This window comes from Mobula birostris, chromosome 6, assembly GCF_030028105.1.
Source record: "Mobula birostris isolate sMobBir1 chromosome 6, sMobBir1.hap1, whole genome shotgun sequence".
In the NCBI taxonomy this organism is placed as follows: domain Eukaryota; kingdom Metazoa; phylum Chordata; class Chondrichthyes; order Myliobatiformes; family Myliobatidae; genus Mobula; species Mobula birostris.
Window position 1 is genome coordinate 179,322,631 of NC_092375.1, and position 18,865 is coordinate 179,341,495.

At 37.3% G+C, this 18,865-nt stretch overlaps 1 protein-coding gene across 13 annotated transcripts in view; it reads right to left on the reverse strand.

Annotated features, from left to right (window-relative positions):
• The window catches only part of baz2ba (bromodomain adjacent to zinc finger domain, 2Ba), a 252,745-nt gene that overhangs the window by 65,696 nt on the left and 168,184 nt on the right, over positions 1–18,865 (reverse strand). For 9 of the 13 annotated variants that reach the window (XM_072261994.1, XM_072261996.1, XM_072262004.1 and 6 more), the window contains 10 exons: positions 16,021–16,086; positions 15,584–15,628; positions 15,319–15,345; positions 13,157–13,222; positions 9,823–9,963; positions 4,182–4,436; positions 2,227–2,441; positions 2,065–2,139; positions 1,482–1,722; positions 476–538 (listed from right to left, as the gene is read on the reverse strand). In XM_072261994.1, the coding sequence (XP_072118095.1) occupies positions 476–538; positions 1,482–1,722; positions 2,065–2,139; positions 2,227–2,441; positions 4,182–4,436; positions 9,823–9,963; positions 13,157–13,222; positions 15,319–15,345; positions 15,584–15,628; positions 16,021–16,086 (1,194 nt within the window). The remainder of the gene's footprint in view (positions 1–475; positions 539–1,481; positions 1,723–2,064; positions 2,140–2,226; positions 2,442–4,181; positions 4,437–9,822; positions 9,964–13,156; positions 13,223–15,318; positions 15,346–15,583; positions 15,629–16,020; positions 16,087–18,865) is intronic. The other 4 variants (XM_072262003.1, XM_072261998.1, XM_072262000.1 and 1 more) reach the window with 3 other exon arrangements.

Below are 18,865 nucleotides of genomic sequence, written 5' to 3' on the forward strand. Positions count from 1 at the left end.
TTTTGGAAATCAGGTCATCTTTTACTCGCTTAGCTATTCACAGTTACAAAAATTTTGACCAGGGGTGCCTAAACTTTTGCATGCCACTGTATTTCATATGTAAATTTACATAACTAAAATTAATGTTTAATATCTGATTTTTTAACACATGCAGATACAGATGAAATAATGTTCTCATGCAAAGTGCATTATTAGAAAGAGCAAATGAAGATACATGGAGCTGTTTTCTGTCTGCATCTGCAACATGCATAAATTTATTTTGAACAAATTGATGACAGACACTTATCCTATAACAAGTAGTTCAATATTCCAGATTTTATTCTATTTTTTTCTTTTATCAGAATGCTTTGATACAGAACTGAAAACTGACCAAGTAAATTTACTATTTACTAATACAAAGGAAAAAACCATAATGTAAAAATACTTAGTACACTAGTGTAACTAAACTATAATATTAATGCAAAAAGACTTCTACCTTGCTCAGTTTTTCAATTTGTTTCTCCAGTTCCTCCACACTGGTCAACTGTTCCCCATCATCCTTGAAAAAAACAAATAACTGTAATTATGAATTATTAATCATAAAAAATTTCAAATTCAGATCTAGTAAAACTAACACAAGATAGGCTCTAACAATTCTGAAGGGGAAAAACAAAATCTCTATTTTCCACAATGAAAATTGGATAAAGAGGTTCAAGTACCATTATTACACCTCAATTATTGATAGAAATCTTAGTAAACATGATTTCCAAAAATATGAAAAATAAAATTATAAATTAACACAAAAGGGATGTTTTTTAGAAAAAAAGTTTTATGCCACACTGACAAATGGGTGCCCAAGATCTTTGCACAGTACGGTATGCCTTTCCAATTCTCGTGTCATTAGTTTGTGACGCAATGGAATTATAGAGTGCTAATTGATTTTATGTTGATAGATCACGTTTCAGTTGCAAATTTAAAAGGAACAAAACTAACAACTTGAGAGCCAAGAAAAACCTTTCAAAGCATCCTACACTGTAAGCAGCACAATTTTTTTTAAATATACAAAGAATTTTAAGAAACCATTAATGGAAAGTTGTATACAATTTCCACAAAAACTTCAAGGACATTTTAGAAAGAAAATTAAGAAAATATAACATTCAATTGCGAAAGTAGAGATAAAGCAGTAGTAACAACCTACTAGTGCATGAAATGACTGTGTCTCGATGTCTAAACTGGCCACAATATTTATAATTTTGGATGGACAATCAGACTGAAGCAAATCAAACTGAAGAGTACTACTGTACATTCAGTAACGGCAAACAAATTTGCCTGTATTTATGAAGTTTATTGATCTTTGTCCTAAGCCAGAAGCAAAATGTCCGTAAATTTTATTCCATATCAGTCTGAATAAGTACTCACAAGGCTGCCACTCCAGTACGTCTGTGGTATGGAGACTTTATCCATGGTCCTGACTACAACACATATAATACTGATAAATTTACCTCATCTTCAGCAATTTCAATCTTCTTTGCCTTCTTTTCTTCATCTTTATCCTCCTCCTCCTCATCATCTTCGCCCTGATCATCACTGTCATCATCATCATCGTCATCATCATCACTGTCACATTTTCGCTTTCTCTTTCGGCCAGGAGTGGGAGTGCCCAATAACCGCTGCTCTCCATTACTGTCGATACCACCAATCGATTCTTTCTTACCAGTTCGCTTAGCATGAATAATTTTAAGCCTAAGAAAAATTAAACTATATTAGCATTTTTTAAAAAACTAGGATGTGGTATTTGTGGCAGTTCAGAAATATATTAAAAAGGATTTTTAAGGGGAGAGAAAAAGGCAATGGAATTTTATGTCGCTTCTTAAATGTAAGTTAACAAATGCTATCCTATCAAAGTGTATTTTCTTTTTCAGCAATGGCATTTATTGCAACAGAGAGATACAGTTGAAAAACTGCACACTAATAAAAGGGACAAATAACTTACTGAAGACAAATTTAAGATACATCAATATTGCAAGGTAAAATATAAGTGACATTAATACAGCTCCAGTTACCAAGTTCAAGAATGTAACTTACTTCCGAAGTTTGCCTTCCACAATCCATTTGTCTCTTCTCAGATTGGACATATGATCAATATTTTTATCAATTTCACTAGAAAAAATTAACAAAATGCAAATCAGCAACAGTCTCATTTTAAAGAGGCTTGACTTACATGGAAATTCCAGTTAAAACACTTACTTGACCACAACTTTGCTGCATGCAAGTTCATTAACTAAGAATGCAAGTACAGAAGCCTTTTGAACCGGAGCGTGTGCCTGGAAAGGCTTTGTGTTCAAACTTTCTGTAAGCTCAGTTTTTCCATTATGGGCCTCCATGTAGATCTGCAATATTTCTGAAACAGTGTCCTTGTTTATCCTGACATTGGTGATATGATCTCCAAGAAAAGTCCGTGCCTGTTGAAATAATGTTTTTAAAAAAGCAAATCACCTTTGCTGTTTAGTTTAATTGTAGAAAACAATGTCCAAATTGAAATTCTACAGTGAAATAGAAAGAAAGGGGCAGCCATTATTTTATGCATCAAAGAAGATGAGGAAGTATAAATTGAGCTGTGTGACATTGTACTCAGTAGTCTTAAATAAGATAATCTTATCTAAAATTTAGTTTTGCTCTAGTTAGAATGCCTTCCAGTCAATGGTTGAAAAGAAACCAAACTACTTGGAGGCATACAAAATATTGCAGAAGCAAGTGTGCATTACTGAGCTTCTTGCTTCAATATCTAAGTATCCTTGTAACCAGGATAGATACACAGAAAAGGATGCATGCTTATTTAAAGCAGGCATGGAATTAAAGATTGTGACTAAATGCAAGAAAGCAGAAAGCATCCGCAAGTAATACAAACATGCTGGAAATGCTCAGGACAAGTATGTAAGGGAACACACATAAAAATTGCTGGTGAATGCAGCAGGCCAGGCAGCATCTATAGGAAGAGGTACAGGAGACGTTTCGGGCAGAGACCCTTCATCAGGACATATTGTATGTAAGGGACCTTTTCTGGATGATGCTCAAAACTAAAGAAACACATGGAAAGTAAAACACCTTTGCCAAAAATTCCCAAGCATCATGACCGGGTTCTGCCAATACAAGGCCCACCCATGAAACTGCCGAGGAAACTTTTAGGAGATGGCAAAAGCGCTTCAACTAAATTTTTTCATGCTTCACTCCAACTAGCAATTTATAAATGCTTCTGAACATCCAAGACCTTCAGAAGCACCCAAGAAATAGCAAAAAACATACAAATCATAAGTCAAAAATATATGGTCACCCTCAGATATTTAAATATACAAGTAAACAATTAAACGTTAGTGCTGTCAAACAATTAACTGTGAATTAATGTTCAAAGTGAAAAAAAAAGAAAGGTCAAAATTTTAAGTGTCCCAGTCACATACTTTATTGAGAGAGAATGACAAACTGAGAGCCAAGGGAGGGGTTAAAGTGAGGATATCAAAAGAAATGAGGGCTGCCAAACCATTTTGCTAAGAAACATGATACACTTGAGATGCCCAAGCTAGAGGAACATTGCTAACTCTTGCAAAAGCATGACTATTGGCTCCTACAGAACCAAACTTCATCTCATCAGTGCAGACTGAGGCTCCATGACAAAAACTGGATTAATTCATTACAATTATCTGACGATCGTCTTCCCTGATAAAGGATACACATTGCTAAAATGCCATGCTATTTTTGCTAAAATGCCATACTATTTTTCTAAAGACAAATTAATTACTAATTATCTGAAGGCAAATTCAAATGACATTTACATTGTTTTTTGGTTACAGTCCCCAGAAAGAATTAGCTCCACTGCTGAGTTACAAAATCTAACTGATATCCTGCATATTCTTTTTATAGTTTTCAACTGCATACGCATATTCTTAAAATGTATTAAGAGGATCAGCTTCCTTTTTTTAAAAAACTGTTTCTGTTCTGACAGTTGATCACAAATTTGAGCATTCAAAATTGCTGAATTCTTTTAATCTTTGTTGTGAAAAATATATGGCATCAATTTTTGCATGCAAACTAATTCAATGAGTAAAATGCAAGCTGAATCGATAATGAAAGGTGAATAAGCATTTATCTTAGCTCCATGAACAATTTTTTATTGTTATTAATGAAAATTAACAAAATGTATGTCATACCTTGTATCCTGGTGGTAGTCCTGGGTCATGAATAGCAGCACTTAAAAGTCTCACCAACAACTCTTGGATTTCTCCCATGCTTTCACCCACATTAAGCAGTCCTTCTTGAAGTACATTCAAAGTTGGGACATCAATATTTAAATCAAAGCCAAGAACCTTACCAAAGTTGTGAAGGAACTGTACTACCATAAGGCAATCAGCAAAGGCACCTCCAGGCAGTACAAGACCAGGAATGGGGAGGAACTCTGGTAGAGGCTAAAATCAGACAACAAATATTTTTTGAGCTCAAAGAATCAAAGAACAATTAACTATATATTTATTTTACTGTTTATTAGATCAAAATTAGCATTTACCAAGCAATATTTGATTAGTTGTGGCAAATTGATAAGTCTACTGCTAAAAGTTCAATACAGTATTCAACTTTACCATCATCAGAGATCCTCACCACCCAGGCCATGCTCTCTTCTTGCTGCTGTCATTAGGTAGAAGGCAAAAGGACCTCAGGATTCACACCACCAGGTTCAAGAACAGTTACTACCCTTCCACCATCAGACTCTTGAATAAAAAGGAGATAACTACACTCACTTGTCCCATCACCAAGATATTCCTGCACCCAATGATCTCACTTTAAGGACTCCTTCTCCTTATCTTATGTTCTTGTTATTTATTGCTATTTATTTATATTTACATTTGCACAGTTTGTTGTCTTCTGCACTCTGGTTGATCTTTCATTGATCCTGGTTTAGTTACTATTCTTATAGATTTCCTGAGTATGCCCACAGGAAAATGAATCTCAGGGTTGCATATGGTGACATATATGGAGTTCGATAATAAAATTTACTTTGAACTTCCCATTGAAAGATCACCTCCCCAAAAAAAAATTGGAGGGAATACACAAGTATTGAAAGTTTGAAAACAAAATATTATCTTCATTTTATAAGTACAAAAAGCTGCTTTAGTATGAAAATAATAATGAATGATAAATTTGAGCACACCATTATCATGCAAACACGAGGAATTCTGCAGATGCTGGAAATTCAAGCAACACACATCAAAGTTGCTGGTGAACACAGCAGGCCAGGCAGCATCTCTAGGAAGAGGTACAGTCAATGTTTCAGGCCGAGACCCTTCGTCAGGACTAACTGAAGGAAGAGCTAGTAAGAGATTTGAAAGTAGGAGGGGGAGGGGGAGATCCAAAATGATAGGAGAAGACAGGAGGGGGAGGGATGGAGCCAAGAGCTGGACAGGTTTCAAATCTCTTACTAACTCTTCCTTCAGTTAGTCCTGACGAAGGGTCTCGGCCTGAAACGTCGACTGTACTCTTCCTAGAGATGCTGCCTGGCCTGCTGCGTTCACCAGCAACTTTGATGTGTGTTACACCATTATCATGACCATTTTTAGAGGGTCTCCTAAGGAAATTAACAGAAATGAATCTTCTCATTTAAAAGTTCTGGCTGATCAGACAAATTCTCAGCATTTCTTCATATTGACAACCTCTCCTCATCAAATTGTAAGCTAATCCACTCATAGAACTAAAGAAATTAATTGCACAAAACAAAGGTCATTCTGATCAGTTGACAGCTGGCCAAAATCAGACCTATTTAGTTTAGTCTCATTTCCCAACCCTCGTCCTGTATCCCTGTAGATAATGGCTGTTCTGTTGCTCATTCAGAGAGTTTGCAAATGTGATGAGAGGCTTTACTTCCAACACTTTTTCCGACACCACTCCTCAACTCTCCTCGCATTGTGAGGGGCATAAATACGATAAATGCAAGCACGCTTTTCTCCCCCTCTGAGGTTGGGTGCAACTACAACTAGAGGTCATGGTTTAAGGATGAAAGGTGAGAAGTTTAAGGAAACATGAGGGGAAACTTCTTCACTCAGAGAGTCATAAGAGTGTGGAATGAGTTGCCAGCACAAGTTGTGCAATGAGAGCTCGTTTTCAGCATTTATGCGAAGTTTGGATAGGCACACGGACAGTAGGGATACAAAAGGGCTTTGGTCTCAGTGCAGGATGATGGGAGAAGGCAGTTCAAATGGTTTTGGCATAGACTAGATGGACCAAAAGGCCTGTTTCTGTGTTATCACTCTAAAATTGTATTCTCTAAAATCTCTCTGATAAATAAAATAGGCCCCCCATCTAGGCTCTTCATATTTTTTTATTGTACCTAAATTAAACCGTTCCACACTCTCATTTGTCCAAAAAAAAAAACCCCGTCTAGACAGTTTCTCTGTGTTTTCCTATCCCCAACACTATCCTCAAATCTTTTATGCAATCCTCCTCCCTCCACTGATACAATTATATTCCTACTAAAGTATGAGGACAAGAACTCTAAGTAGTACTCTAACGGTGGACTGTTTTCAAAGTAAATTTATCAAAGTACATAAATGTCACCATATAGAACCCTGAGATTCATTTTCTTGCATACACAAAAGAGTCAATGAAGGACCACACCAATTTGGGCATGAACCAGTGTGTAAAAGACAACAAGCTGTGCAAATAAAAAAATAAACAATAAATAAACAAGCAATAAATATCAAGAACTAGTTTTACACCAGTCAGCATGACTCCCTTGCTCTGCCAATAAAAATCGTCAGTCATTGAGAAGTACACTATGTATCCCATAAGCCAGCTTGACCTTGTTTTTTTGTGTTCAGCTAGGTGTCTTCACAGATGAGAACAAACACTCCACCATCCCCTCATGGTTGGCAGATAGAAAGCAAAGGGTAGCAGGGAATGGGTGTTTCTCAAAATGGTAGGTGGTGATTAGTGGGGTGCCACAGGGCTTGGTATTGGGACCACAGCTGTTTATGATTTACGTCAATGATTTAGAGGAAGGCATTGTGAATAACATCAGCAAATTTGCTGATGATACTAAGCTGGGTGGCAGTGTGACATGTGATGAGGATGTTAGGAGAATTCAAGGTGACTTGGATAGGCTGGGTGAGTGGGCAGAAACTTGGCAGATGGCGTTTAATGTGAGTAAGTGTGAGGTTATTCACTTTGGGAGCAAGAACAGGAAGGCAGATTATTATCTGAACGGTGTGGAGTTAGGTAAGGGTGAAATACAAAGAGATCTAGGAGTACTTGTTCATCAGTCTCTGAAGGTGAATGAGCAAGTGCAGCAGGCAGTGAAGAAGGCTAATGGAATGTTGGCCTTTATTACAAAGGGAATTGAGTACAAGAGCAAGGAAATCCTTTTGCATTTGTACAGGGCCCTGGTGAGACCACACCTGGAGTATTGTGTGCAGTTTTGGTCTCCAGGGTTAAGGAAGGACATCCTGGCTGTGGAGGAGGTGCAGCATAGGTTCACTAGGTTAATTCCTGGGATGTCCGGACTGTCTTACACAGGGAGGTTAGAGAGACTGGGCTTGTACACGCTGGAATTAAGGAGATTGGGGGGGGGGGGGGGATCTGATTGAGACATAAAAGATTATTAAGGGATTGGACAAGATAGAGGCAGGAAATATGTTCCAGATGCTGGGAGAGTGCAGTTCCAGAGGGCATGGTTTAAGAATAAGGGATAGGTCATTTAGGACAGAGTTGAGGAGGAACCTCTTCTCCCAGAGAGTTGTGGAGGTGTGGAACGTGTTGCCTCAGAAGGCAGTGGAGGCTAATTCTCTGGATGCTTTCAAGAAGGAGCTAGATAGGTATCTTATGGATAGGGGAATCAAGGGTTATGGGGACAAGGCAGGAACCGGGTATTGATAGTAGATGATCAGCCATGATCTCAGAATGGTGGTGCAGGCTCGAGGGGCCAAATGGTCTGCTTCTGCACCTATTGTCTATTTATATCCACTTCTTCATGTCTTACAGTTATTGTGGATTCTCTTCCGTGTGGACATAATTGTCCCCACCATCAAACACATCTTCAAGAGGCAGTGCCTCAAGGCGGCAGCATCTATCACCAAGGACTCTCACCATCTCTGGGGCATCGCCACTTCTTGTTACAACCATTGGGGAGGTGGTACAGGAGCCTGAAGACTGAACTCAAAAGGATTTAGGAATGATTTCTTCCCCTCCCCCAAAATTTCTGAAAAGTCCATTCACTCATGAATACTACTTCATTATTCAATTTTTCAGCTATTACTAATTTTAAGCCATTGTACTACACTGCTGCAAAACAAATTTCACAACATTCATGTCAGTGACAATGAACCTGATTCTGATACTTGCATTGATTGCATTACCTTATTTCTCCAAGCTGACTTCTATTTCCCACTTTCATGCCCATTTAACCTGTCCACTGATATTTTCCTGAAGCCTGCAAGTCCCTTCTAGTGTACTGAACCCTGCAGAATCCCAATAAAATACTCCTCCATTAACATTCTCACCTAATGTTACCATTTACCCTTTCCCCCCCTACTGAACCAAATTTTTCCAACCAATTCTTCTTTGAATTTCGTGAATTTCCACATAGCAAATAGATCAAGGAACTGGAATTCAGGCCAACACATTGCTAAAACTCAAGTATGTTCACTGCATTATCCTCACACAGTCTCCCTTTTACTTACTCAGATTTCAAATTAACTAGACCTGGCCGTCTCTCAACAAACCCAAGCAGACTGTTCTCAATTAACCTGCGCCCACCAAAAAGTTGATTTTTGTCATTTCAGATTTTTCTCCCAGTAACTTGCCCAGCTGATATTATATTAACTGGTCTTGTTTGTGCTTTGGTCCATCATTTTGGTCTTTTGAAAAAGAGAAAACATTTCTGCTATTATCATTCTCCCCTTAAACCATACCCAAATACATACTAGTGCCATGCTTTCGGTAACAATTGATCACTACATATGTTTCTGTTACATAGGTCTGACAAAGCAAGGAAAATGCACACATCCTACAACCTTCAAATATAGCATCCTTGACAGTCAAATCAGTGGACATCACCTTTTATCTTAAATTCTTTCATCTTAACTCTACTAACTCACAATGATTCACAGTTATTCATCTATGTTTAAACTAACCTTTAAGATAATGCCTGCTCCTTCATTAGTAAAACTACATTCATGAAGCTTGGTATCCCTCTTCCTCCAAATTTCCTTCATTTTTTTTGGGTAATGGTAAAGATCATCTGACACTTGCATAATGTTATCACAGGAGCCAATTCCAAAATCCTTTCTCACACAAATTGACAAGAAAGGAATTATATTTTGATCAGTTACATATCATTTGTCTAATCTCACTCTTCCACCATTTCCTTTATGATACTTTCAGCAATATCAATATGTTTAGTAGTACTTTGAAATTTGTTCTTTTCAGTCAAAGTTCCATTCAGTTTTGTTCACTCATAATTTTACTATTTCATTTATGATTTAATAGTTTTCTACTGTATTTATATTGATTTCAAGATTTAGAAACACTGCCCATAATCTCTTGTCTTTTAATTTCAAGAATACATCTCTTAATACCTACTTTTTGATTCATATTGTTTTCTTCAATATTAATTGTGTCTGGGAACACACACTCTACACAATGATTACCTGATAAGAACAAATACTACAAATTTATTTGAAAACATATTGTTATTTTAAACTCCATACATACATATATTTGAGACCCGATTAAAGAGGATCGTATTCTGGATAATAGCATTTGTGGAAATCAGAAGAAATTTGTTAATTCTTCCAACAGGCTTACCTTGTGGTCTGACAAACACATATCTTCATTGGGTTTCTTTAGCTCCTTTGCCATTTGCAGCTCCAATTTCTTCTGTTCTAATTTTCGTTCTTTATTTAAACGTTTCTCAACCTTTTTCTCTTGCTTTAGCCGTTCCCTTTCCTTTGAATATTAACAGATTGCAACTTTTATTTATCAAATCATAGAAATGCATTCAGGTACAATAATCCTTCATTAAAAATTAGAGTTTCAGAATAATCCTGGTTTCAAAAAGAACTGATTAACAGATCACACAGTTCACAAAAAAAATTGCACCACATTGAAATTACAAGTGCAAATTAAAAGCCACTGATACAACTGTTAACATTGATACATCTGCAACAAGGTAAGCTTATAAGGAAAAGTATGGAAGTTATATAATAGAGATTCTGTACAAGTCCCATTTCAGTAAACCATGACTCTATGTAAACAATTTTAATTAAATCTATGGAGCCTATTAAAAAGTCCCCCCCCCCCATCCCTTTGGAAGTTTTCATGTTTTATTGTTTTACAACATTGAATCACAGTGGATTTAATTTGGCTTTTTTGACACTGATCAACAGAAAAACTCTTTCATGTTAAAGTTAAAAAGACCTTGACAAAGTGTTCTAAATTAATTACAAATATAAAGCATAAAATAATTGATTACACAAGTTTTCACCCCCACCCCCCCCCCCCCCGCAGTCAATTGGTTTTAGAAGTCACATAATTAATTAAATGGAGATCTGTTTTTGGAGGCCTGTGTGCAGTCAAGGTGTTTCAATTGATTGTAGTAAATATACAACTGTACTTGGAAGGTCCAACTGCTGTTGTCAGTATCCTGGCAAAACTACACCATGAAAACAAAAGAATACTCCAAGCAACTCCCCAAAAAGGTTATTGAAAGGCAGCAAGTCAGGAGATGGATAGAAGAAAATTTCCAAGTCACTGAATATCCCTTAGAGTACAGTTAAGTCAATCATCAAGAAATGGAAAGAATGTGGCACAACTGTAAATCTGCCTCGAGTAGGCTGTCCTCAAAAACTGAGCGACTCTGCAAGAAGGGGACTAGCGAGGGAGGCCATCAAGAGACCTCTGACAGCTCTGGAGGGGTAACAAGCTTCAGTGGCTGAAATGGGAGAGGCATCGCATTCAACTGTTGCCTGGGTGCTTCACCAGTTGCAGCTTTATGGGAGAGTGGCAAAGAGAAAGCCACTGTTGAAAAAAAAACCTCACATGAAATCTCAGCGAGAGTTTGTCAGAAGGCACGTGGGAGACTCCGAAGTCAGCCGGAAAAAGGTTCTATGGTATAATGGAACCAAAATTGAGCTTTTTGGCCATCAGAGTAAATGCCATGTTTGGTGTAAGCCAAACACTGCACATCATCAAAAACACACCATCCTGACTTTGGAGAAGATTTGTTTTTCCAGCAAGACAATGACCCCAAACATAAAGCCAAAGTTGCACAGGAATGACTTAAAAACAATAAAGTTAATAGCCAGAAGTGGCCAAGTCAGAGTCTAGACCTCAATCCAATTGAGAATTTGTGGCTGGACTTGAAAAGGGCTGTTCACTCACAATCCCCATGCAATCTGACAGAGCTTGAGCAGTCTTAGGAACAGAAAACCTACAGCACAATACAGGCCCTTCTGCTCACAATGCTGTACTGAACATGTAAGTTCTTTAGAAATTATCTAGGGTTACCCAGAGCCCTGTATTTTTCTAAGCTCCCTGTACCTAACTAAGTGTCTCTTAAAAGACCCTATTGTATCTGCTCCACCACCATCGCCGGCAGCCTATTCCACACACTCACCACGCTCTGCGTAAAAAACTTACCCCTGACATCTCCTCTGTACCTGCTTCCAAGCACCTTAAAACTGTACCCTCTCATGTTAGCCATTTCAGCCCTGGGAAAAAGCCTCTGACTATCCACATGATCAATGCCTCTCATCATCTTATACACTTGTATCAGGTCACCTCTCATCCTTCGTCGCTTCAAGGAGAAAAGTCCAAGTTCACTCAACCTGTTTTATATAGAAGAATGGGGAAAAATTGCAGTGTCCATATCTGCAATGCTGATAGGGACCTATCCACACAGACTCAAGGCTGCAATTGCTACTAAAGGTGCATCTATTAAATACTGACTTGAAGGGGGTGATTACTTATGCAATCAATTATTTTGTGTTTTATATTTGTAATTAATTTAGATCACTTTGTTGAAATCAGTTTTCACTTTGATACAAACGAGTCTTTTTCTGTTGATCAGTGTCAACAAAAGTCAAATTAAAACCACTGTGATTCAATGTTGTAAAATGGTGAAACATGAAACCTTCTGGGGGGGGGGTGTGAATATTTTCTATAAGCACTGTATTACATAAATACAGATCATGAACAGACAGATAAGCTTATATCAGCACCACTCTCCTTTGTCCACCTGTACTCTACTTTCGCTGTAATTGCAAGACCATATTCTGCACACTTTTTACTACCTTAATGTAATTATGTCACAAGCTGTCATCTAGCACAGAAAAGAAGATATTTTGCTGTATATTTGTAAATTTGACAATAACAAATCAATCTAATCCATTAGTGTTCATGGGTTGAAGAGCTTGATCCAGTAAGGCTCAATGTTCCACATTAAGATAACTAGGAAAATATGGTAAGTTGATGGAAATCATCAAAGCAGGGCATGGAGGGCAAGCAAAATTTTGGCGCCATCTATGGCCTCTCACTCGCTGCTGCCAGAGGAAGGTGTCTGCGTATGACTGTCTCTCGTTCTCTCTTGCTGACTGCTCCTGAGGAAAGATCCCTGCGTATGAATGATCTCTCCCTCTCCCTTGTTGCTGAAGGGGCAAGGTTTAATCAACATGGTTTGGGGATTGTGGACTCTAATTCATGTATGATGTGTTTCTTGTGTTTCTGCTCACTCCTGTTTTTGTTTCTAGTTTGGGCGATTTTGTTATGTGCAGCCTGCAGATAACAAACACTGAGATGAACTGAATAAGTCTTTCAATTTTGTGATTTATGCTCTATGCTTTCACTTTTTTTTTTGCTGTTCGCGTGTTCTGTTTTGCGCATGGGGGTGAGGGGGGCTTGATGTTTTTTTTCTTCTTTGAATGGGTTCCATGGCTCTTCTTTGTTTCATGGCTGTTTGTGAGGAAGATGAATTTCAGAGTTGTACACTGAATACATACTTTGATAATAAGTGCACTTTGAATCTTAAGTTACATTAAACTGGACAGTATTTATTACAGAGAATTCTGAGAAAATTCACTTCAAACAGTCACATGCTTTCATTAATTCAAGAAATAAGATTTGTATGCACTGCTTTACTTACTTCAGCTTTTTTCCGTGCTTCCATTGCTTTCATGAGCATCATATGTTGCCTTCTCCTTTCCTTTTCCTAACAGTGTACAAGGTAAATTTCAGATTTAAATAGTTAAGTATCAATATTATAATTTAAAGTTTAAAAATGTATTTTTACTATTTTTAGAATAAGTTAGACAACCGTGAACAGTTTAAAATAAAAACAGACAATGGCCAAGTTTGTGTACATTTTAGTTGAGGATTAGGAAATAACATGGACAATCAAAAGCAAAACAGAAAAAGCAACAGATGTAAAGACAGTGTAAAACGAAAGCGTATGCTTTAAGTTATGTACATAGTTCTTGGAAAAGCAGAGCAAATCAGTGCGATGCTTCTCCATAGCTGTCAGGGATAAAGCGCAATGGTCGGCTTCAACAGGCTAATTACCTTACATCTGCTTCAGTCAAAAATCATTTCGCAAAAGGCCAATTGGTATAAATTATTTGTTGTAATTAGCCAATTTTGTAAAATGGCATTTACCTACATATCTAAGTTTCAATTCAAGATTGAAATCAGTCTTTCAGAACATCCACTAAAGAAAAATTAACATATCCCACATCCACTTCATTGTTGAAAGATTCGCTACTTTAACATGGCATGCTCATTTTCCAGCAAACAAAATTATGCTATTGACTAATATTGCAAATTCTAAATTGAGAATAAAGAGAACTTTGAGTATAGGAGGGTGGCATAAGAAGGCAGTATAGCTAAGAAGTTATATTTATCTTTTCCTACTTGGATCTACGTGCATGGGTCGTGAAGAAACATCTACTTTCAGCTGTCACATCACTGTCATTATTACTCCCAACCTTTTCAATCTGTGAATTCCTTGACGTCCATGATTATAATAGGTTATATATCAATTTGAAATGTTTAAGGGGAATATGAGGGGAAACTTCTTCACTCAGAGGGTGTTGAGAGTGTGTACAAGCTGCCAGCGCAAGTGGTGGATACAATTTTGATTTCAACGTCCAAGAGAAGTTTGGATAGGTACTGTACATGGATGAGAGGGATATGGAGGGCTATGCTGCAGGTGCAGGTAGATGGGACGAGGTAGTTTAAATGGTTCAGCATGGACTGGATGGGCCTATTTCCCTGCTGTACTTTACTATGACTATGTATTAGCTTTATAAAGTTACCATATATGTTCTTATGCTTCAAATTTTCATCTCCCAACTCTTTAGTTGCTCCTAACCTACTGGACCATAATCAACCTTACTTCCCTAATTGCAATGCTTTTCTATAGAAATATCTGGAATGGCATCATGTGAAGATATCTAAATAAAACACATAAATGAACTCATCCTGGTCCAATTACTAACCCCCCCCCCCCCAGCTTCCTCTTGCTTGCTCTTCATTTAAACACTAACTGCAATTCAGACACTCCAAGTGAAATGCCAACTGAGATGAACAAAACTAAAATTCACACCTGTGAATGAAGGAGTTATTTATTTGTATTTATCTTCAATCTGAAATAATCAGAAATATATGGCACTCATACAAAAGTCTTGTCAGATAGTGGAAGCCAAGAAAGTATTTTGGGAATAAGTGTACTGATGCATTACCATGAAATTCCACTCTCATGGTATTATAAATGGAAATAGTATGTTAAGAGGGATATTTTATTATTCAAAACAAGATGTGGAGATCTGCTGCTGATAAATCTGTCTTCCTTGATTTATTGAAATATGGGTGACTCAAAAAACTGTGGTTAAGTTGGAAGAAATTTTCTCAAATTTGGTTTGCTGGAATGGCATTGTTCTGGGACGTTAATTATAAACTTAAATAGAATGTGGGACAAGGGAATAAGTTGTGGCAAAAAGATTGAATGTTTATAGGCAGTGACCATTTCTGAAGAACTGTAACTAGTTTAAGAACTTGCATATTTATCCTTTTGTTGTCTCCTGTTAACAAGGTGACAATGAAAGTGGAAATTATATTAGCTGATTCAAAAAGAAATTTTTCTTTTGTAATTGTAATTATAGCAGATGTATGCAATGCACTGTGCTGTAAAAGCCATGCAGAAGTATGTAATATGACAGCAGCCAGTGCTACACTTTATGCATTACTATGACAATCATATCACAACCAAATCACGATGCGGTGTTAGATGTACAAAAAACATACCCATACCATATCTAGTCTATGCCTCTCCAACTCCTGGTAGAAAGAGTTGGCACATTATTATGAAACAGTAATCACAATTTGTTAAAACCAGTGCATATTATTTAAAAAAAAACAATTTTCCCCAATACCAAAGCAAGCTAATTTAAATTGAGGAAAATTAAGCATAATTATAAATATGTTTACTTCAATATTTGTCCCCAAGGTACAGAAAAGTCAATAAAGCAAAAATTCACTAAATATTGTTAGAATACTGTATGTATCATTTACCAACCTGATGCTTAAGCAGGACAGCTTGCTGCCTTCTTAATTCCTTTTCCTTCAAAAGTAACAGAAAATACAAATGGTTGATTATATCAAATGTGCAGATGAAATAAACATTGAAATTGGAAACAAAATGGTGATTACAACTCAATAATACGCCAAAATTTTCTGAAATTAGTTACAGATAAAAGTAACTTGAGATGCTTGAAGTACCTGGGTAGAAAAGAAAAATTATCAACAAAACCTTTCACATTAAACTTTCCATCTCACGACATGACTATGAACAAGGTCCTATGATATCATTCCCTACATTATTTCCTCCACATATTACTCCGGGTCCTACATAATATGTTTATCACCTGTCTATACATTATTAAAACAATTACAAAATCTCCCTACGTAATTGTTCAGTAAAGTTCAATGATCCAGAGATCCTTCTAAACTAACCTTCATCCGTTTCTCGGCTTCCAATAATTTTGCATTTGCTGCTTCTTCCTTCTTTTTCCTCTTAGCCTGTGCATGCAAAACAGGTCTGGAGGTCATGCAAAAAGCACTACTGGAACTTGAAACAATCTCAAACTTTTAAATGTTACATGCTAAACAACACACCAAAATACAATGAACTAGAATTTCTACAAAACATCAACTAGAATACAAAGACCACAAATATTGCTAACAGCTTACAAGTCAGGCAAAATTTCTGTAAAACATCCAAAAGACGAGAGTTAACAGACTAATTAGTACAAATAATTTGGAGAGAAATGAAGAGAAGATATATTTTTAAGGGCTATTCAAGAACTCTCTGTATCAGGACCAAATAATTGCCCACACTAACATCTAACAGTAATATGAGATTCAGCAAACAGCTGAAGACATAAGCATCTCTCACTAACAGCACAGTCTGTGATGAGCAAACTTCCTCCAAGTTTACTTGGATAACAATCAATCTCTGAAAAGCATTTTGAAACTCAGGATTAGAAATCCACCTGATTGTTATAGTTATAATCAAAACAAATCATGATACTTAAAAGAAAAATAAACAAATTATAGGACAGAAACAGGCCCTTCAGCCCATCTAGTCCATGCTGAATTGTTACTCTGCCTAATCTCATCGACCCACACCTGGATGATGACCCCTCGATATCTCCCACATCCATGTATCTATCCAAACTTCTCTTAAATGCTGCAGCTGAAACTGCTGGCAGTGCATTCCATACTTGCAAAACCTTTTGAATGAAGTTCCCACTCAGGTTCCACTTAAATATTTCACCTTTCACTTTGAACTTGTGACCTCTGGTTTGAGTCTCATCCAACCTCAGTAGAAAAAGGCTGCTTGCATTTACTCTTATCAATAACTCTCATTTTTGTATACCTCCATCAATTCTGTCATCAATCTCCTATGTGCCAGGGAATAAAGTGCTAACCTTTTTAATTTTTCCCTATAACTTAGGTCCTCAAGTCCTGACAACATCCTTAAAAATGTTCTCTGTATTCTTTCAATCTTATTGATACTTTTCCTGTAGGTAGGTGTTCAGAATTTCACACAATACTCAAAATTTGGCCTCACCAATGTCTTGCAAAACTTCAACATAAATTCCAGCTCCTATGCGCCATGATTCATGAAGGCGAATGTGCCAAAAGCTCTCTTTATACCCTCATCAAGGTCTATCATCATTCCTTAAGGAAGTATGGATCGCTATTCCAGATCCCTTTGTTCTACCACTCCCCTTAGTGCCCTACTATTCACTATGCAAGTCCTACTCAGGTTTGCCTTCCCAAAGTGAAAAACCTCAACTGTATGCATTAACTTCTATCTGCCATTTTTCAGCTGGCCCAGTTCCCACTGCAAGCTGGGAATCTTCCTCACTGTCTACTACACTCCCAAACTTAAGTGCCATCCACATATTTGCTGATCCAGCTTGCAACATCATTTAAGTCATTAATATAGGTAACAAACAACAATGGACCCAGCAGCAATCTCTACTGCATGCTAGTCACAGGCATCCAGTCAGAGAGACAACTATCTACAACCACTGTCTGGCTTCTTCCGATAGTCACTGCTGAATACAATTTACTATTTTATGCTGAATGTTGCAGGAAAGCAGCATCCATCATTAGGGACCCCTACCGTCCAGGCCATTTCATGCTCTCTTCTCACTATTACCATCACGGAGAAGGAACATGAGGCTCAGGACTCTCCACCAGGTTCAAGAACAGTTATTACCCCCCAAATATCAGGTTCTTAAACCAAAGGGGATAACTTCATTCAACTTTATTTGCTCCATCACTGAAATGTTCCCATACCTATGGGCTCACTATCAAGGACTCTTCATTATAATTATTAAAATACTCTATTGATCCCGAGTAGGAAATTCTTTCATTACAGCAGCAACATTTAAAAACACACTTAGAAGTGTGCAGACTTCTAATAATAAACTAATAAAAGTACAGAATAATAATATACCAATGTGTAATAATAATGAACAAATAATACAGCAGAGACTATTGTACTATGTGTTCTCCTGTCGCACAGAAATGAACTGTTGTATATGCTTGTTGCATTTGGTAGGAAAGATTTTCTGTAACAAACCTTACGACAGCAGAACTGAATAAGTCTGTTTGAAAAGTACTCCGCTGCTTATTCAGTAGGCCGTGGAGAGGATGTGCCAGATTGTTCATAACAGATAACGGTTTGCTTAGTGACCTCCTCTCCACCACTAACTCAAAAAAGGTCCCAGTTGTAGCCAAGGACAGATCCAACCTTTTTGATAGGTTTATTTAGTCTTTTTGCATCACCAGCACCGAAGTTACTCCCCCAACATAAACCCGCAAAGAAGACTGCACTCGTTACAACTGACTGGTAAAAGATCTCCAACATCCTGCTGCACACATTGAAGGATCTCAGCTTCCTTAGAAAATAGAGTCTGCTCATCCTCTTCTTGTAAACAGTTTTGGTGTTGGTTTTCCAGTCAGGTTTGTTGTCAAGGTGAACACCCAAATATTTGTACTCCTCCATCACTGCAACTGCCTCTCCCAGAATGTATACAGGACTCGTCACGGTCCTCTTCCTCCTAAATCAATCACCATATCCTTGGCTTAGGCCACATTCGGGAGCAGGTTCATGATATTCATCTCATGTTCTTGGTATTTATTCCTTATTTAATTATTATTTCTTCCTTTTTGTATTTGCATAGTTTGTTGTCTTTTGTTCAATGGTTTTACACCCAGTTGTTGGGATCCTTATTGACTATTATGGTCACAGGACTTACTGAGTATGCCTGTAAGAATACTA